Source organism: Pan troglodytes, chromosome 14 (genome assembly GCF_028858775.2).
Source record: "Pan troglodytes isolate AG18354 chromosome 14, NHGRI_mPanTro3-v2.0_pri, whole genome shotgun sequence".
In the NCBI taxonomy this organism is placed as follows: domain Eukaryota; kingdom Metazoa; phylum Chordata; class Mammalia; order Primates; family Hominidae; genus Pan; species Pan troglodytes.
In genome coordinates, this window is record NC_072412.2 from 39,995,891 (window position 1) to 40,018,047 (window position 22,157).

The window sequence follows — 22,157 nt, forward strand, 5'->3', positions numbered from 1 at the left end:
GTCTGGCAAATAACTGACAACAGAATGCTAGTATCAGTATCTTCATCAGTATAATCAGCCAAAAAACTTGGGCAAATTATTTAACATCTCTGGGTTCAGTTTCTCTACCTGTAAAATGGGGATAAAAATACCTACACCATGCAGTAACTATGAGAATTACATGAGATAATACACAGTACAGTGCCTGGCATATGATACAACAGTCAAAACAGCTATTGTAATTCTCCACAAGCCAAACAAAATGGGGCTGGCTAAATAAGGTACAGTACATGCATATGATGAAATACTTTGCTGTTGAATATGTAAGGACATGATAAAAATATCGACAATGTATAGCTGTTTAAAAATTATGTAGAGTAAAATTCTTGTTTTAAAAATATATGAATATACATTACAAAATATATGAAAAGTAACAATAATACATTCCAAGATCTATAATTTGTGGATTTTTTTTTTTAACTTTTTTTTTTTTAACTAACCCAGTTAAAAAAAATTAAACAATTCTCACTGTTATCACCACCACTGTATGAAGCAAGACATTAAAACAACAATTTTGGCTGGGCGCAGTGGCTCATGCCTGTAATCCCAGCACTTTGGGAGGCCGAGGCGGGTGGATCACGAGGTCAGGAGATCAAGACCATCCTGGCTAACATGGTGAAACCCTGTCTCTACTAAAAATACAAAAAATTAGCAGGGCATGGTGGCGGGCGCCTGTAGTCCCAGCTACTTGGGAGGCTGAGGCAGGAGAATGGCATAAACCCGGGAGGCAGAGCTTGCAGTGAGCCAAGATCGCGCCACTGCACTCCAGCCTGGGCGAGAGCGAGACTCCATCTCAAAAAAAAAAAAAAAAAACAATTTTTAAAATTTCCATATCAATGTATTCAGACAAGCAGGAGCATCATGCCCACATACCCCATTCCATTCCATTCCATTATCACCAGGATTCTCTAACATATATATATTCTTCTCTGAACATTAAAAAAAGGGATTCACTTTCAAACTTCAAAGTGAAGAGAAAAGGAGGCTATTTTGTTTCTAAGACATACATTTTTATTTCCCACAATTCCAGGCTTTCACATTTTGTATTGTTTAATACAGAAAAATTATTCTGACTAAAAATAGGAATACAACATTTCCACAAGGGCAAATTCACCCCAAAAGACTGAGAATTCTAATTCTTAAAGGGAATAAAAATTAATGCCACGCGCGGTGGCTCATACCTGTAATCCCAAAATTTTGGGAGGCTGAGGCAGGTGGATCATGAGGTCAGGAGTTCGAGACCAGCCTGGCCAGCATGGTGAAACCCCATCTCTACCAAAAATATAAAAAATTAGCCGGGCATGGTGGCATGCACCTGTAGTCCCAGCTACTCAGGAGGCTGAGGCAGGAGAATTGCTTGAACCCGGCAGGCGGAGCTTGCAGTGAGTTGAGATCACACCGATGCACTCCAGCCTGGGAAACAGAGTGAGACTCCGTCTCAAAAAAAAATTAATTTTTAAAATGAATATTTCACAATATAGGTGACATTAAAGTCACAATTCTGAGACTGTGACCAGAGAATAGTGTCATTAAATAAACAAAATGAAATAAAAAAATTATAGTTTCTTAATTTCTAAAAAATTAATAGGCTAACATGAAAGGTGATATTCAGTAAAAGGTAGAAATAATTATCAGAGATACTGAAAAAATATGAATCCTGGCTTGGAAAAAACATATTAAATATTATATTGTAAAATAGTTAAGAAATGCTATTTCATTAATTTCAGGGTTTTACCTCTTTCTCTTCCTACTTTCATTGCAAATTATATATCACTCAAATTAATAACAGTTAACCACTGACTACACATGGATATGCAACATTCATTCAGCCTTGAAGGTGGGAAAGAAAAGAGAATTCTCAAAAGCATAGAAATCACCCTTAATTACCCTTGCATCTTTTTTTTTATTATTATACTTTAAGTTTTAGGGTACGTGTGCACATTGTGCAGGTTAGTTACATATGTATACATGTGCCATGCTGGTGTGCTGCACCCACTAACTCATCATCTAGCATTAGGTATATCTCCCGATGCTATCCCTCCCCCCTCCCCCCACCCCACAACAGTCCCCAGAGTGTGATATTCCCCTTCCTGTGTCCATGTGATCTCATTGTTCAATTCCCACCTATGAGTGAGAATATGCGGTGTTTGGTTTTTTGTTCTTGCGATAGTTTACTGAGAATGATGATTTCCAATTTCATCCATGTCCCTACAAAGGACATGAACTCATCATTTTTTATGGCTGCATAGTATTCCATGGTGTATATGTGCCACATTTTCTTAATCCAGTCTCTCATTGTTGGACATTTGGGTTGGTTCCAAGTCTTTGCTATTGTGAATAATGCTGCAATAAACATACGTGTGCATGTGTCTTTATAGCAGCACGATTTATAGTCCTTTGGGTATATACCCAGTAATGAGATGGCTGGGTCAAATGGAAGAACATTCCATGCTCATGGGTAGGAAGAATCAATATCGTGAAAATGGCCATACTGCCCAAGGTAATTTACAGATTCAATGCCATCCCCATCAAGCTACCAATGACTTTCTTCACAGAATTGGAAAAAACTACTTTAAAGTTCATATGGAACCAAAAAAGAGCCCGCATCGCCAAGTCAATCCTAAGCCAAAAGAACAAAGCTGGAAGCATCACACTACCTGACTTCAAACTATACTACAAGGCTACAGTAACCAAAACAGCATGGTACTGGTACCAAAACAGAGATACAGATCAATGGAATAGAACAGAGCCCTCAGAAATAACGCCGCATATCTACAACTATCTGATCTTTGACAAACCTGAGAAAAACAAGCAATGGGGAAAGGATTCCCTATTTAATAAATGGTGCTGGGAAAACTGGCTAGCCATATGTAGAAAGCTGAAACTGGATCCCTTACTTACACCTTATACAAAAATCAATTCAAGATGGATTAAAGACCCTTGCATCTTAAAAGCTGCAAATTTCACAGAATCTCTAATACTGAGCAGATTCTCCCCAGAAAATGCATCTTTTCTCAATTTACAAAGGTTCAAGATATCTGAACAGTGAAATACAATCAAGATATCTGAATATATGAAAAGCAAATTATTTTAGTACTGTTCTCTCTTAGTGTCCACAAAGTAAGCCTCAGTAACTCACAGATTTTATTTTCAGTATTCTAATACTGTCTCCCTCTACTGTATAAAAAGGAAATTGAAAGATTTTTATCATTTATTTCCCTTAAGACATAATTAAGAAAACTTCTTTCAATTTGTTTTCCGCCAAATAGTTTTTAGAGTTCATAATCTAACAAGAATATATTTGTGTGTGTGTGTGTGTATATATATATATACACATAAAATACATAAATATGTACATATATATATACATAAAATACATAAAATATGGAGATTCCAGGGTCAGGACAAGAAAAATAATCATCCTTTAGAACAAATCCTTAGAATCCAAGTTCTTCAATTCAAAATTTAGAAAAAACTAAGCAAAGATGCACTAGCTTGGTTGGGAGTCAGAAATGTTATGTATGTCTCCTGGGCCAGGCTGAGCAATTTAGTTAACTAGGTAAACTTGGGGAAAGATTTAGAGTCCATTAACTTCAGATTTTTTTCCACCTGCAAAACTAAAAATAAAAATACTCTGCCAATGTCACAGGACTAAAACTAGAACCCAATTTTGATTCATTCACTGAATTAAGCACCCACTGCACAATACACACAGCAAGGGCTGCCAAGTTTAGCAAACAAAAATACAATACAGAACATACTTATATAATAAAAAATTAGGCCAGGTGCAATGGCTCACGCCCATAATCCCAACACTTTGGGAGGCCAAAGCAGGCAGATCACTTTAGGTCAGGAGTTCGAGTCTAGCCTGGCCAACATAGTGAAATCCCCGTCTCTACTAAAAATACAAAAATTAGCCAGGCGTGGTGGCATGCGCCTGTAATCCCAGCTACTCAGGAGGCTGAGACAGGAGAATCGCTTGAACCAGACAGGCAGAGGTTGCAGTGAGCCGAGAATGGGCCACTGCACTCCAGCCTGGGCAACAGAGTGAGACTCTGTCTCAAAAAAAATAAAAATAAAAAATTCATTGTTTATCAGAAATACAAACTTAATTAAGCATGTTGTACTTTATCTGGGAACCCTAACTGAGGCACATACAAAAATACAAATAAGACATGCTTCTTATCCTCAAAGACTTACATAGGCATGAGGGATATGAAATGTATATATAAACGAGCTACTATACAAGGAAGAAAAGTAGTTACTTACATTAAAGAGGAAAGGGGAAGAAAAGGCAAATTGAGAACATAGCAAGTAGGACTGAAGAATGGTTAAAATCAACAAATGCAAGATTCAAAACAGAAAAAAGAATGAGAGATGAGAGTGCTTAATTACATCCTCAACTCTAGCCACACAGATCTATGTATTTACCACACATGCTATTCTTCCACCAGTATATGAGATGGCTCAGTAATACAAGTTCTTAAGTCATTTATCATTTATTCACAATGTAATTTACTTCAAATGGACCTGCATTAGCAATCTCTTGATAGACATAAACCAAAAAAATCAAATTCATAACTTTCAGAACTATATCCCTTTCAAATCTACCTAGAGTTTTGTGCTTAATTACTCAAAATTATTTTATTAAGCAAATTCTACACTATGTGGATAAGACCAGGGACAGACCAAAATCCTGATAAGGGCCGAGCATCGTGGCTCATGCCTATAATTTCAGCACTTTGGGAGGCCAAGGTGGGTGGATCACCTAAGGTCAGGAGTTTGAGACCAGCCTGGCCAACATGGTGAAACCCCATCTCTACTAAAAATACAAAAATTAGCCAGGCGTGGTGGCATGTGCCCATAACCCCAGCTACTCAGGAGGCTGAGGCAGGAGAACTGCTTGAACCCGGGAGGTGGAGGTTGCAGTGAGTTGAGATCGTGCCACTGTACTCCAGCCTGGGCAACAAGAACAAAACTCTGTCTCAAAAAAAAAAAAAAACTTGATAAGATTTCATCTCTTTTCTCACTTTCTATTGTCCCAAGAGCTATTTCATAAATCTGCCTCATAATTAACCAGCTCTGTTATTGACAATCTTTAAATAAATAAATAGGCAGATCCTTTTTAGCTAGATGCAAAAAACTACTTCACTTTGCACTTCCTGCTCCAACCCTCTGAACCTGTCTCCTTTCTGAAGGCCCAGTTACCATTCTCCATGACACAGAGCAACCTGATCCTATTCCACAATAGGAAATTTCACATGTCCTTAGAACTTCAAGTTAATAAATAGTAACACAGTATGCTACATGACTTTGTATAAAAAAGGAGTACTGGCCAAGCGCCGTGGTCCACACCTGTAATCCCAGCGCTTTGGGAGGCCAAGGCAAGTGGATCACTTTAGGTCAGGAGTTTGAGACCAGCCTGGCCAACAATGGTGAAATCCCATCTCTGCTAAAAATATATAAATCAGCCGGGCATGGTGGTGGGCTCCTGTAGTCCCAGCTACTCAGAAGGTACCCAATACTCCTGAGGCAGGAGAATTTCTTGATCCCAGGAGGTAGAGGTTGCAGTGAGCTGGGGTTGCACCACTGTACTCCAGCCTGGACAACAGAGCAAGACTCTGTCTCAAAAATAAATAAATAAATAAAACACAAAAAAGGAGTAGTAATGGAAAAAGCCTACCTATACCATTATTCTCATTAACTGATTTATCATTATACCTTCATATAATTTTACAGCTGAAAGGACTCCAGAGCTCATCTGGTCCACGGACTTCCTTTCAAAGGTACTGAAAATTTAGTCATAGTCATTTTGTGCCTAGACTAAATTCACGGGGCAAGCAAAGATCCAGAGTCAGATTTCTTGGTTTTCAGTTCACTACTTTTCTTACTAAACTATTATCTACATTTTTTTTTTAAATTGAGGCAGAGTCTCACTCTGTTACCCAGGCTGGAGTGCACTGGCATGATCTCGGCTCACTGCAACCTCTGTCTCCCGGGCTCAAGTGATTCTTCTGCTTCAGCCTCCCGAGTAGCTGGGATTACAGGTACACACCACCACGCCCAGCTAATTCTTATATTTTTAGTAGAGATGGGGTTTCACCATGTTGGGTAGGCTGGTCTCTAACTCCTGACCTCAGGTGATCCACCCAACTTGGCCTCCCAAAGTGCTGGGATTACAGGCATGAGCCACTGTGCCTGGCTATTATCTACGTATTTTGAGTGATAGTTAAATATTATCTGAATATTAATTCTATTGTATATCTTTTATTTCTTTTTGAAAATATAAAGGAATCTAAAACTTAAACTGTAATTTAAATTATTCATTGTTCCCTCATAATAAAGTAACATAAAATTCAGCTTAATTAAAAAACAAAACAAAAAAGCAGATTTGTCTTTATAGTAGTTTGTACTTTTTTTTTTTTTTGAGATGGAGTCTTGCTCTGTTGCCCAGACTAGAGTGCAGTGGCATGATTTTGGATCACTGCAACCTCCACTTCCCAGGCTCCAGGGATTCTTCCACCTCAGCTTCCTGAGTAGCTGGGATTACAGGCACCCACCACCACACCTGGCTAATTTTTGTATTTTTAGTAGAGACAGGGTTTCACTATATTGGCCAGGCTGGTCTTGAACTCCTGACCTCAACTGATCCACCTGTGTCAGCCTCCCAAAGTGTTGGGATTACAGGTGTAAGTCACTGCACCCAGCCTAAAAAGTGTTTTAAAGAAATAGAATATATATTAGCAGCCTTGGTGGGGTGACATGCGCCTGTAGTCCCAGCTACTTGGGAGGCTGAGGTAGGAAGACTGCTTGAGTCCAGGAGTTTGAGGCTGCAGTGAGCTATGATGGCACCACTGCACTCCAGCCTGTGTAACAAAGCAAGACCATGTCTTAAAAAAAAAAATTAAAAGTTACTTTTATTCAATTCTACCATAATTTTTAATAGTTGAACAGACTCAAAGGTCTTCATGTCCAAAACAATAAACATTACACTGAATTAGGGATAAACATTTCCAATTTTCCTTAACTTTTGTCTTAGCCTATCATAAAAAGCCCTACAAGTGATTCAAACTGTTGGACATAAATAAATGTAATTTATTTAGGTTTTAGTAAGGAACAGATAAATAATCATTTTGTTCATACTAAAACATACCAAATCAATTTTAACCACACAATAAATTCATTGAAATAGCCCAATAAATTTCATGACTAGAAACTTCTATATTTATCAAAAAATGATTTTATTTCACTTCCTAGAGGAACCAGTACTTAAATGGAATTGCTTAATATTTAACTGACAGAGAGCTCTTCCTGAGTCCTGATTTGGTACTTGAAATTTAATATAAGTAAATAAAAACATGAAGAATGAAAACTCTGGACTTAACATCTCAGATTCTGGGCCTATTAAAACATAAAAAGGAAGCATTTTCAGGTAACAGTACATTTATAGGCAAAAGTATTTATATGATTTTTATTGCACAAACATACTGATTAAGCAAGCCAATTCTCCATACCTTTCAACTAAAGAAAAGTGGTTTCATTTTGCCTCCTGAATTCATTTTAGACTCCTTAGTAATTTCTTTTTTTGAGCCGGAGTCTCATTCTGTCACCCAGGCTGGAGTGCAGTGGCATGATCTCGGCTCACTGCAACCTCCGCCTCCTGGGTTCAAGCCATTCTCCTGCCTCAGCCTCCTGTGTACCTGGGACTACAGGCATGCACCACCACGCCCAGCTATTTTTTTAGTAGAGACGGGGTTTCACCATGTTGGCCAGGATGGTCTTGATCTCCTGACCTCGTGATCCGCCCACCTCAGCCTCCCAAAGTGCTGGGATTACAGGTGTGAGCCACCATGCCCAGCCTAGACTCCTTAGTAATTTCTTACTGATATGCCATACAAGCAAATCCACCCAAATCTCCTTTTCAACATAAGAAGCTAGGCAAAACCAGTGTATTTTTGGAAGTCTATATTTAAGGAAACATGTATTATTTAAAATAAATTATAAAGGTAAAAACAAATTTGCTTAAACCAAAAAATTTCAAGTGCTTACTTCTTTTTAAATTGAAATACCATGGGAGACCTACCTACCATTCTGAGCTTCTTGACACCTTTTAATTCAGTCACTGAAATTAAAATCTGCACCTAGAAAGAAAAAAACTATCACATCACTCATCTGCACAACCTATTAATCAACAAATAATTATTAAATACCTACTGCATCCCAGGCACTGTTCTTGGCACTGGGGAGTCAGCAGTGAATAAAACCTGTCTTAACAGAACTTAATTGCAAACTCTGTTATAGCTATAAATATACCAATAGTTTAACATTTAGTTGTTCATCCTGAAACATTTTGATTTTTTTAAATTAACTATAGTCAACCTTACTAATTTCACAGATATAAATAATGCACATTTTCCTCAACCCTTTTGCCCTTAGAGAAGCTTCCTCATACACACAACAAAGTCAGAACTAAATCAGACTCCCAATATGCCATTAGTTAGGTTGGGGAGGAGGCTTGGTAACTGAGAGCTGAGTTGAGGTCCCTAAGCCTTTCCCAGCCCCAGCTTGCTCTTCAATGCAGCTACCTATTCAGTCTACTATTCTCTCAGTGGCTTTATCTGTTACCATGCCTTTCCTACCAACTCCGAGAAGCATCTTTAAATTCTGTGAAGTTTTGTCATATCTCCAAGTTACATGGCAGTTGAGAGGCTACAGGTGATAAATTTTATACTTACAGATAATAGTGTAAATGTATCCATAAACACATTTTTCATTTCTGGGGACACAGAACAATGACTACATTTAAACACAGTGCATAGTAAAATATGTAACTGCAGGCAAGAGCAATCTGGAAATTTTAAATTAAAAATTTCTTAAAACAAAATTTTCTAATTTACTATTTTATAAAAGAAATATAACTACATGGGCCTTAATAAAAAATGTAAATACACTCTCACACACACCATATTCTAGAGAAGAACTATTACATCAAAATCCTAGCTTTGAATAACTTATTATTTTAAATAATCAGTAACTAAAACCAAGCAATATATCACACAGAGAGGGGAAAAGGTAATATTCTGAGTTATAAATGTTTTACCCTGTCTGATAAAAATAGAAGCATAAAAGTTTAACTTAAATTTTTCCTGGATTTAAATTTATAGATAAATTTGTTTTTCAGTGAAATATCCTTAATAGCAATTTTACCAAGGAGGCCTTCTTCTGAAGGCCACCTCTGAAATAATTAGAGAATAAATGTCAATGGCATGATATTAAGATATTATTCGGGTGGGCACAGTGGCTCATGTCTGTAATCTCAGCACTTTGGGAGGCTGAGGCGGGCGGATCACGAGGTCAGGAGTTCAAGACCAGCCTGGCCAACATGGTGAAACCCTGTCTCTACTAAAGATATAAAAAATTAGCCGGGTGTGGTGGCATGCGCCTGTAATCCCAGCTACTTGGGAGGCTGAGGCAGGAGAATCACTTGAACCCAGGAGGCAGAGGTTGCAGTGAGCTGAGATCGCACCATTGCACTCCAGGCTGGGCGAGACTCCGTGGAAAGAAATAAAGAAAAAAGAAAGAGAAAGGGAAGGAAGGAAGGAAGGAGAGAGAAAGAGAGAGAGAGAGAGAAAGAAAGAAAGAAAGACAAGAAAGAAAGAAAAAGAAATTATTCATTCAAGAAAAGCATTTAGGGGCCAGGTGCAGTGGCTCCTGTCTGTAATGCCAGCATTTTGGGAAGCCAAGGCAATAGGATCACTTGAGGCCAGGAGTTCAGAGACCAGTCTGGGTAATGTAGCAAGACCTCATCTCTACAAAAAAATATTTAACGAATTAGCTCAGTGTGGTGACGCATGCCTGTAGTCCCAGCTACTCAGGAGGCAGAGGCAGAAGGATGGCTTGAGCCCTGGCATTCAAGGCTGCAGTAAACTATGATGATGCCATTGCACTCAAGCCTGGGTGACAGAGCAAGACTCTGTGCCCCCAGCCCCCAAAAAAAAGAAAAAAAAGAAAAGAATTTAGGCAGGAAACTTTTCTATTGCTCTTAAAAGTAGTAGGGCCTAGAAATGCAGAGGATGAGGCCAGGCACAATGGCTCATGCCTGTAACTCCAACACTTTGGGAGGCCGAGGCAGGCAGATCGCTTGAGCCCAGGAGTTCAAGACCAGGCTTTACAACATGGCAAAACCCTGTCTCTGCAAAAAAAAAAAAAAAAAAAAAGCAAAAATTAGTCAGATGTGGTGGCACGTGCCTGTAGCCCCAGTTACTTGGGAGGCTGGGGTGGGTGGATCACCTGAACCCAGGAGGAGGAGGTTGCAATGACCCAAGTTCGCACTATTGTACTCCAGCCTGGGCAAGAGTGGCACCTTGTCTCAAAAAAAAGAAAAAGAAAAAAGAAAATGTAGAGGATGGTATGACTCATGTTTTTTCAGGGTTTTCAAATATGTATCAAGGTACTAGATAACCTGACTCTAGAATTTGCTAAGAGTGTAGATACGCTGTCTTGCTGACTGAATAGCTCTATTATTCACATGCCAAAACTGAAACTGGGATAAGCAAATTTGAGAATAAGTTCTACCACCCAGACCTTTCCTTTCCTAATTTGTAGCTTCCATTTGTGTAATGAGACCTAAAATCCTTTTTTGAACAGGTATACAGCAGAAAAGCAAACCTTTAAAGCAGTACAGAGTAAGAATTTAACATATAATATGTAAGAGCAGAGTTTCTTAACTCAGCACTACTGACACTTTGAACTAGATACTTCTCTGTTGGGCAGGACTGTCCTGGGCATTATAGGATATTTAGTAGCACCCCTGGTTTATATTCATTACATGTCAGTAGCTCATCCCCTATCCAACATTCATGATAACCAAAAATCTCTTCAAACATTGCCTAAAGTTTCCTGGGAAACAAAATTTTTCCAGTTAAGAACCACTGCTTTAGAGAATTGTGATAAAATTCTATCATAACATAAAGATAAAATAATAGTACAAGTAGGATTACGTAGTCTACAATTTTCTGGGATTACTCACAACCTCTATCTTAGTATTTTTCCAATTTTAAAATTCTTGCTCTCACAATTTCTATATATGTCTAGATATCTACACTGCTGTGATAATCTTCATATATTCCCCTAAAAAATATAACATTAAAAACTCACAATACTCTCAAAACTGTGTGTTTCTTCTGTACCCTCTCATAATTTATCAAACTATACACTTCACTTCTCTATAAGTGTTAAGATTTCCCATCTCAGCATTCTGAATAACTTAAAATGAACAGACTTCTGACCAAGAAAGCAAATTAAATTTTCATTTCTCCATTAGAAAAAAACAAAGCCAGACTAACTAGAGAGAGCATGTTAAGTGTTTCCATATGGCTTTTTACTTCTAATGGTAAGTTTATCTGTGGTTTAAATGCTAAAAGGCTGATTTAACCAATTTTAAGTGATCCCATATCTGCAATCAATATGAAGTATAATTAAGATGAGAAAAATAGGTATTGGGTTTCTGTAATTAACTTGAGATTAACATTAACAAAATTCAGCTTTGGTATTTCAGACAGAAATGGATAAGTTTATAAAACTACAATTTAATTCTTACTATCTAATTTTTGTCCTTCTATAAAAGTTTCTAGAGAAGCAGCATAGTTTTTTTTAATGGTATTCACATATCCTGCATGAACATATTTAAAACAAATTAACACACACACAAGATCTGGAAAATAGCCTTCTTTCTAAATAAAAACATTTAGTATTTTCTATTGTTGAAAGAAAAAATTTATTTTAAGTATATGTTAGTAAGCCAAGAGACTTTCTAAAATACTGTTAACATCTAGTATAATTTCCAGTAAAATTCAATTTTAGGACTTACTTCAAAAGGAATTTCACTTTAATTATACATACTTGCTTATTCCAAAATATAATTATACAAAGTAATTAAAGCAGTTTCTTACTTAAAGAATAAAGTTACACTTACCAACAGAAACAAGATGGGATATAAAGCACATAGATACAGAGCTTTCATAGCATTAAATGTAGCCTATTCAGCTTGGTTGAATAATAGGATGTTCACCAGTCAGTTAAATAGAGTAAATTCCAAATGATAAACAAAAAAGGAATGTGAAATGCATCAGTTTCATCTATACCCTGCAGTTATTTCAATCATCACTATTTTAAAATATATTAAGTATATATCTCCTATCACATACTATGGTTAACAAAATAATAGAACTATAACTTTATATTTAAAATTGAATCATATCTCCGCTATAATATGTATAAATAATTTTACTACTTATAAAGCTTACAATGAACTCATTCAACAAATTAAACATCTACTATTTACAGTCCAAGCTCAACAAAAAGAGTAGCTATTGCATACCCTTTTCTCAGCACAGCAGTGGAATTATTTGGATTGCGTTCGCGAGACTTCTTTACATCAGCAACAGCAACTATGTAGAAAAAGATGGGTTTTTGGCCAGGCATGGTGGCTCATGCCTGTAATCCCAGCACTTTGGGAGGCCAAGGCAGGTAGATCACGAGGTCAGCAGATCGAGACTAGTCTGGCTAACATGGTGAAACCCCGTCTCTACTAAAAAAAAATACAAAAAATTAGCCGGGCATGGTGGCACACGCCTGTAGTCCCAGCTACTCAGGAGGCTGAGGCAGGAGAATTACTTGAACCTGGGAGGCGGAGGTTGCAGTGAGCCAAGATTGCGCCACTGCACTCCAGTCTGGGTGACAGAGCAAGACTCCGTCTCAAAAAAAAAAAAAAAAAAGAAAGAAAAAGATGGGTTTTTCGTCAGTTATTTACAGATTCTAGCAAATACAAACAGAATATGGATCAGTTTTAGATTTCTAAGTTTTCAAGTTGGTAGAAATGCCAGATGGTTTTAAATTTGGAAAAGCTAATCCAAGACAGAATTCAAATAAATATTACTCTTGTACCTTCCTTTTGGCTGAACATTTAGCTTCCTTCCCAAAGCTCTTCAGTCAATGAATACAACTGTGTCACAAAATTCATCTCCTTTTCTCATTAGCATCATCTATGTAATTTGGCCAGGTGCAGTGGCTCACACCTGTAATCCCAGCACTCTGGGAGGCCAAGGTGGGCAGATCACCTGTGGTCAGGAGTTTGAGACCAGCCTGGCCAACATGGTGAAACCCCGTCTCTGCTAAAAATACAGAATTAGCCGGGCATGGTGGCATGTGCTTGTAGTCCCAGCTACCTGGGAGGCTGAGGCAGGAGAATCGCTTGAACCTGGGAGGCAGAGAGTGCAGTGAGCTGAGATCATGCCACTGCACTCCAGCCTAGGCAACAAGAGCAAAAATTCGTCTAAAAAAAAAAGTCTTCAGTTTTTCCCTATCCAGATTCTTCATCAGAATAATTTTTAAAGTTACACAATACAGAAATACATTTTTTTTTAGTATAGATAGGGTCTTGCTCTGTTGTCCAGGCTGGACTCGAACTCCTAGGTTCATATGATCCTCCTGCTTTGGCCTCCCAAAGTGCTGGGATTATAGGAGTGAGCCACCATGCCTGGCCACATTCTTTTTTATAAAAAAAAAAATACAAAGAAGAGCATTTCATTTTAATACTCTGTCAAATAGTAAATATGATACTAATTCTTTATCAGCCTACCCAATAACTACGAATGAAATCTATATACATTATCCACCCACTGAGGAAAAAGAGACATCCATAAAATTTAAATAGGTGTTGTTCAACATGTCTGTCACACTTGAGCTACTTTACCTTGTATGAAAGACCAATTTAAAAATCCTCAAAGACAACCTTTATTTTATTTGATTAATTGGTCATGGGTAAAATGTATAAGTAACTTATTAAAAAGGGACAATATACTTTATAAGAAAAACTACCACAGTAATTCCCAAGAAGAATGTGACAATAAGCTCTTTGACAATAATATTGTGTATCATCTGGTTTCTGTTCCAAAGCCTTAGTCAGCTCCTACAAAAACAAACATGTTGGGTGTCAGTAAAAGTTTTTAAAAAGCCATCAAATTCTAATTAAAACATAATTTTTAAACAAATAACTTATCAGAAACTATTTGGAGGAAAGATAACAGGGATGTAATCTTGGAGTTTTTCCTCATAAGAGGATCTCCCCTTCTCCTGCCCTTCCTCCCAAAAGTAGACAATCTAATATAGTATCTCTGTACTGTAAAGCATTTAGGGGCTGAGCACGGTGGCTCACACCTGTAACCCCAGCACTTTGGGAGGCTGAGGCAGGTGGATCACCTGAGGTCAGGAGTTCAAGACCAGCCTGGCCAACATGGTGAAACCCTGTCTCTACTAAAAATACAAAAATTAGCCAGGCACGGTGGCGCACGCCTGCAATCCCAGCTACTTGGGAGGCTAAGGCAGGAGAATCGCTTGAACCTGGGAGGCGGAGGTTGCAGTGAGCCGAGAACATGCCACTGCACTCCAGCCTGGGTGACAAGAGTGATACTCCATCTCAAAAAAACAACAACAAAAATAGCATTTAGTTCCTGGCCTATGGAACTCAATAAATGGTAATTATTATCATCTCACATATTCTGAAGAGTTTAATTGATACATATTGACCATTACAGATTTTGTCCTTCTAATTTGGAGAAGATTCAAACATCATATAGAATTTGAGTTTCCTAGAAAATGTGAAGCTGTCCAATAGCTGTCCAATAAAAAAAGACTAAAAGTTAAATCTAGAGCTCAGGGAGGTTAAGACAATCAATACATACACCATCAAGCTTACCTGGCCCTCTCTTAACCTCTATCAATAACACACAACTCTAATAAAATGCAATTAAACATTCTGTTCAAAGTCCAGATACAATCTAATAGATGGCTATAGTAACTGATCAAGAGTTAACATTAGACAGATTAAAACTTTTTCACCCTGTGCAGTCACAACATATAGGTGTGGCAGCTATAAAAATAATGATGTAAGAGATTACACAATTAGGGAGATCAAGGACAAGTGCAGGAACACTTTTATTTTCTGCCAACTGCCTACAAACTCTAGGGATTTGGTAGTTTTCTTAAATGGATAGCCACATGTGTCACTGACTTTGCTTTAACCTAGTAGCATAATTATCACAAAGCAATGAATACAGATGCCCTTCAACTCACCTGGGGTCACATTCAATCAACAGAAAGAAAGTGTGGCTCAAACTAAGACAGCAAAGAAACTAAGATGCTACTTCAAGGGCCTCACTTTGTACCTTGCAGGCTGTTATAAGAAATTTGGATCTTAGGTGTGATGGAAAGCCATGGAAAGTTCATTGTTAGTAGGAGAGTGACATGGTCCAGTTTACCCTTTTTAAATGTCTTTCTGGTTGCTATATGGTGAATACATTATAACAAATCAGGACTGGAAACAGAGACTTCTTAGGAAACTTCTACATTAAGTCTAGGCTAGAAAAGGATGTTAGCCACAGAGGTGATGAGAAATACAGTGAGCTGGAATATATTAGAACCAGCAAGACTTGCCAATGTGGGATAAGATAAACTGAAGATCACTCCAGGGTTTTGGGCTTACTTAGATCTATACCTGGCACCCAGTAAGCACTCAGTGAAAAGTATTGATTTCTCTCCTTGCAGACATTTTTCCACCTTTTCCCCAGTCTCTAATTTGACTGTATCTCCTTTGCCACGAAATATAAAAACGTTTGCCTCTCCAGTCTTAATCTTCTCAAAGCCACTAGTAACCCCTTATCAAATCCTACAAGCTGAAAAGTAAGGCCTTTCAGCTTACCATTCTGTTGCTTCTTAAAAACTAATGTTTTCCGGGCTAGGCGAGGTGGCTCACACCTGTAATCCCAGCACTTTGGGAGGCCGTGGCAGGTGGATCACCTGAGGTCAGAAGTTCCAGACCAGCCTGGCCAACATAGTGAAACCACATCTCTACAAAAAATACAAAAATTAGCCAGGCATGGTGGGTGCATGCCTGTAATCACGGCTACTTGGGAGGCTGAGGCAGGAGAATCGCTTGAACCCAGGAGGTGGAGGTTGCAGTGAGCTGAGATCGTGCCATTGCACTCCAGCCTAGGCGACAAGAGCAAAACTCTGTCTCAAAAAATAAAAATAAATAAATAAATAAAAATTAAAAATCTAATGTTTTCCTTGGGCTCAGTACTTAGACTTCCTCCCTTTTAGAAACATTCTTCGACTCTTTAAGTGGTGTCGGGGCTTCACATATGTCTTGAATCATCCTGATGACTCAAGTCTATCTTAAGAGCCTAGACAGTGCTCCTGTGCAATATCAGCATAGTTTTCTCTAGACTTCACCCGAAATGTCCCAGAGGCAATTCACATACAAATATTCAAAATCTAAAACTACTTCCTCTCTGCAAACCTATTCCCCCATGCTGAACGCAATCTTCTAAGTGCTATTATCCTAGGTGCTATTTAAGTGAAAGGCACCAAATCCTACTACATTCTCCCAGCCAGAAACTCAGGAGTCATCCCTTATATTCCAATCATCAAGTCCAGTGAATTTTACATAAAACAGCTCCCCTCCATGCCCTCAATCACTGCCCTACATGCAGATATTCATCTTTGACCTGGTCTGCATCACCATCTTCCTGCGATCCACTATCCCTTGTACCTCCTCCAACTCATTATCTACTCTGCTTTTAAAGTAGGTTTTGTAATTCAGAAAATTTCGTTTCCTTCCTCTAAATTCTTCACAGATCTCCATGATCATATGATAAAACCGAAAACCATCTGCTGAGATTTAATGCCTTTGATGGCCTGGCCTCTCTCCACTTGTTTAGCCTTTATCTCCTAGCACTTGCCTCCTCATATTTTATGTGCTAATACTACTGAACAACTTGTATTATTCCCAAAACAGAACAGTTATGTAGTCTTTACCATGTGCCTGGCATTGTACTAAGCATATAATACAGGGTACTTCACTTATCCTCATAATAACACTTTCAAGTAGGTCCTATTTGTTCCCATTTGACAGATGAGAAGTCTGCTCTGGAGTGATGACAGGAACCTTACTGAAGTTACACAGTTATCATGAAACCAGAATTTTGACCCAAGAGTCTCTGACTCCAGAGCCTGGACTCTTAACGACCACACATACTGCGCCTTGAACGATTCTCAAAATTCACACGTTTTCTCTCCCTACTGAATTTTGCAACCTCCTCTGTAAAGTTTTTAAGTCCCTCAGTCAGATTCTATTCTGCTATGCTCTTTTATACACAACCCTATTACAGTAGTTACCTTGTTTGTCTTTCCACTAGACTGAAAACTCTTACTGAAGTTTTTTCATCCTTAGATTCCTGATTTCCAGTACAACATTCACCACTTAATGTTCATTCTTTGTTCAACGAATGAAAAATGTGAAATAGCATATGTGATAAGAACATTTCCCCTTTATTCCTAATTGGATGACCTTATATAAAATATACATATTTTAACTCACATGATTCCAAGTGACCTGAATCCCAAATGGCGTTAAAGTAGCCCTTGGGAAAATCCAGGAGAAATACCCTCACATTCATCATCAAGGTTTCAGCCCTACTTATCATTACCAATTATTTAATAATTTACATTGATCTGTTCATCTTTGTAAGGTCATCTCACAGTTTAAAAAGAACATTTCTTCTTAACACAGCTGGTTCTTATCATGATCATCCTCCCCACACCCAAGGTTTCTGATTAGGGGTCTGTGGTGGGTCCTGAGAATTTGCCAGGCACGGTGGCTCACGCCTATAATCCCAGCACTTTGGGAGGCTGAGGGGAGTGGATCATTTGAGGCCAAGAGTTTCAGACCAGCCTGGCCAACATGGTGAAACCCCATCTCTACTAAGAATACAAAAATCAGCTGGATGTGGTTACACGTGTCTGTAATCCCAGCTAATTGGGAGGCAGACGCAGGAGAATTGCTTGAACCTGGGAGGTGGAGGTTGCAGTGAGCTGAGATTGCGCCACTGCATTCCAGCCTGGGTGACAGAGCGACACTCCGTCTCAAATAAATAAATAATTTGCATTTCTAATATGTTGATGCTGCAGCTCATCTGAAGCCCACATCTTTGAGGACCACTGTTCTATAGCACTAGACTAAAATTTGGGAAACCTGTGTCCTGAGGTCCCCCTTCTGCGTGTAACTGGTGTGTCTCTATGACAGATCACTTGGATTTACTTGGGTCTCAGTTTTCTTTTTAAGAAATGGGGTCTCTTTATGTTGCCTAGGCTGGTCTTGAACTCCTGATCTCAAACTCCCAGTCTCATGTGATCCTCCCACCTCTGCCTCCCAAAGTGGTAGGATTACAGGCATGAGCCACCACACTCAGTCAGGTCTGCTTTCTTATGTACACTGTGAAAAGGAAGAGTAAGAAGTACTGGACTACATGAGTCATAAGGACTTTTTTTTTTTTGAGGCGGAATCTCACTCTCTCACCCAGACTGGAGTGCAATGGTGTGATCTCGGCACACTGCAACCTCTGCCTCCCGGGTTCAAGCGATTCTCCTGCCTCAGCCTCCTAAGTAGCTGGGATTTCATGCACCTGCCACCATGGCCCAGCTAATTTTTTGTATTTTTAATAGAGACGGGGTTTCACTATGTTGGCCAGGCTGGTCTCAAACTCCTGACCTCAGGTGACCCACCTGCCTCGGACTCCCAAAGTGCTGGGATTACAGGTGTAAGCCACCAAGCCTGGCCCATAAGGACTTTCAGTAAGAATTTGCACTTCTGATGAATTGCAGGTAATCCTGATACTGCTGGTCCAAGAGCCACACATTAAAAACCAAGGTACTAGTGCTATCCATTAGTGCTATCCACATGACTATTCTATGCAATTCTACTCCTAGGTATATACAATCAAAAGAAAGAAATGCATGTGTTCACCAAAATACACATAAGAGTACTCACAGAAGCTTTATTTATGCTAGCTAACAACTAGAAATAAACAAGATGTCCAATAAGAATAAATTGTGCTATACTTACATTTATACAACATATATTTATACAATTATACAATGGAATATTACACAGCAATGCAAAAGAACTACTGCTTCACACAATATGGATGTATACTCATGTAATGATTAAAGCAAAAACAGACTGCCTACATTGAACGAACCACCTACTGTATGATTCTGTTTATGAGTCAAGAACAAGCAAAATGAGCTGATGGTGATGAAGGTGAAAACAGGAGTCAGCAGGACAGTAAGAAGAATTGCTGGCTGGGAAGGAGCATGAAGGAACTTTATAAATGGAGGTGCTCTATATCTTGATCTGGGTGGTGTACATATACGTAAAAACTCATCAAACTGTAGACTTAAAATTTGTGTTATTTACATATTATCATATATGTCTCAATAAAAAATTTAAGGCTGGGCACGGTCATACCTGTAATCCCAGCACTTTGGGAGGCTAAGGTGGGCGGATCACCTGAGATCAGGAGTTTGAGACCAGCCTGGCCAACATGGCGAAACCCCATCTCTACTAAAAAGTACAAAAATTAGTCGGATGTGGTGGTGTGCACCTGTAATTCCAGCTACTTGGGAGGCTGAGGCGGGAGAATCACTTGAACCTGGGAGGCAGAGGTGAGCCGAGATTGTGCCATTGCACTCCAGCCTGGGTGACAGAGTGAGACCCCGTCTCAAAAATAATAATAATAATAATAAGTAAAATAAGATGGAAAATGATAATGAAGTTCATTATATTAATATTCTTTAAAAGCAACTTTTTTTTTTTTTTGAGACAGAGTCTCGCTCTGTCACCCAGGCTGGAGTGCAGTGTCATGATCTCAGCTCACCGCAACCTCCGCTTCCCAGGTTCAAGAGATTCTCCTGCCTCAGCCTCCCGAGTAGCTGGGACAACAGGTGCATACCACTACACCTGGCTAATTCTTTTTTTGTATTTTTAGTACAAACAGCGTTTCAACATGTTGGCCAGGCTGCTCTCCAACTCCTAACCTCAAGCGATCCGCCCCCCTCGGCCTCCCAAAGTGCTGGGATTACAGACATGAGCCACTGCGCCCAGCCCAAAAGCAACTTTTATATAAACTAGATTTCCAAAGGAAGCACTAGGCCTAACATGACAATTAAGAAATGTAAATTCAAAGTAATAGCTATCTAATATAAGGAATTATGGAGAAAAATTCTCACTGCTTCCTGTAACATTATCCCAAAACTGATCCCAGAAGACTTATTGCTGGTATCTAAAGGTCTATATATTTAGATTCAAAAAACATACCTGGACCCTAAAAGGCCTTACAGGACCTGGCTCCTAGTTTCCTGTCCAACCTTATCTCCTAATTAAATGGGCCCTCTAATAAAAAAGGGCCTTTTTGCTGCTTCATATACAGGCCCACTTCATTCCTACTTCAGGATCTCTGCACTGGCTCTTGGTCCTGGCCCACTTCATTCCTACTTCAGGATCTCTGCACTGGCTCTTGGTCCTGACTGGAATGCTCTCTCCCCAGAGGTTCCAAGCTAATTCTCTTGTTCCTTCAGGTCTCTGCTCAAATATCACCTTAACAGAGCCTCTAGTACCCTGTGGCACATTTCTTATAAAAGCCATAGCTAGAAAAGACGCTGTCTTGCCTCAAATTGTTAACCTTACTTATGTTAGATCATAACAACAAAACAGGGTTTCCTTTTTTTCTGTGCTTTAAAGCAAAAAGAAACATACAAAACAAAAAACAAAAAAAGATCTCCTGTTAAAATTCTGTGACCCACAGCATCATTTATCTTTAGCTTAGGCTCTTCTTTAACTCTTATTAACTCTTGCTCTTTTACATTCCTTTACAGCTTTATAGTTTGTCTTCACTGCACACCTACAAGCAATGATCTCTAGGTTAGCTAAGTATATAACTAAGACTAACCCATAGCAATGAGCGCCTTTGCATACAGCAACTCCTAAAAAATTTTTTGATAAATAAACAAATGAGTGAATAATGAACTATGACAAGACATCTGGAAAGTTTCCGGGACGTGAGGGAAAAGGTTTTTGTTCCAGTAGACTGACTTCATACCGACACTTTTACATAAGAATGGCAACAATGATTGTCAAAAGAAAAAATTAATTTTCATCGAGCCCAGAGTCCACTTTTCTCTTCTAGTCATTAAAAAAAAAAAAATCCTTTCAGCCCAACTGCAGATGCCAACCATGCTCCCAATAAATAGAGGAAGTTTTTCTCAGAAGCTTCAGGAATGCAAGAGTCTGGAAGTGGAAAGGGCAAGACAGGAGTCTGAGGTAACGCGGCTACCGTGAGAGAGAGAAAGGAGACGGAGAATCTCAATACTGGGGCTGAGACGCAGCATCACTAGAGCCTGAGTCCTAATCAGGCGGTGCTGGAAGGAGGCGGGTCAGCCGGGAGTGGAGGAAGCAGAAAAGGCTCTCCCACCTCTAACGCCGCCTGGGGGTCCTGGTCGATTAGAGCATCTGAGAAGCTCTGGAAAAACCTGTCAGGAAAACGACTTCAGCAGGGCCCACTAACCAAGGAAAGGGGTATAAAATAAATAGCAAAGGGAAGGAAAAACACGCACCTCTGGGATGCTGCAGGTCCTGCGGCAGCCGCCGCCATTCCTCGTAGTCAATGTTGCTGCCGCCGGAGCTGCTACTATCGCGCTCAGCAGCTCCGCCACCGCCCAAGGGGGAAAACTTCTGCAGAAACATCAACCGAGCTTCCGTCTTAAGCAGCCAACGAGCAGCCACGCAGCGTGCTGCTAGCGGGACGGGAGGCGATACGCGGGCGCGTGGCCGGCTGGGACAGTGGAGGACCGAGTCCTCCCAGCCCGCAACCCGGCCCGGGACCTGCGCTCCCAGTCCCCGCCCATCGTAGCCATGTTTACGGAGGCCTGGGCCTACAGGTTCTCCCTCTTTTCCACCGCGCCCACGTCCGCGGGCACTCCGACCGAGCCTCCAGGAGTAGTAGCTCAGAAGCACTTTTGTAACATACTGTTATCCCTCAAGAACGTGTACGCGCAGGGGCATTTGCTTGTCCGTTAATAACACAAGCTACAGGCCAAGCGTGGTGGCTCACACCTGTAATCCCAGCACTTTGGGAGGCCGAGACGGGTGGATCACGAGGTCAGGAATTCAAGACCAGCCTGGCCAAGATGCTGAAACCCCGTCTACTAAAAATATAAAAACT

General features: G+C 39.6%; 1 protein-coding gene across 4 annotated transcripts in view; it reads right to left on the minus strand.

Annotated features, from left to right (window-relative positions):
- The window catches only part of LOC129136722 (phosphatidylinositol 3,4,5-trisphosphate 3-phosphatase TPTE2-like), a 122,691-nt gene extending 100,900 nt beyond the window's left edge, over positions 1–21,791 (minus strand). Inside the window, exons 1-4 of one of the 4 annotated variants that reach the window (XM_063792469.1) lie at positions 21,550–21,653; positions 12,419–12,628; positions 8,775–8,815; positions 8,127–8,180 (exon numbers count right to left, since the gene is read on the minus strand). In XM_063792469.1, the coding sequence (XP_063648539.1) occupies positions 8,127–8,180; positions 8,775–8,813 (93 nt within the window). In that variant the 5' untranslated portion in view covers positions 8,814–8,815; positions 12,419–12,628; positions 21,550–21,653. Of the gene's footprint in view, positions 1–8,126; positions 8,181–8,774; positions 8,907–12,418; positions 12,629–21,549 lie in introns of those variants that run through there. The other 3 variants (XR_010150653.1, XM_063792468.1, XR_010150652.1) reach the window with 3 other exon arrangements.
- Positions 21,792–22,157: the final 366 nt, after the last annotated feature.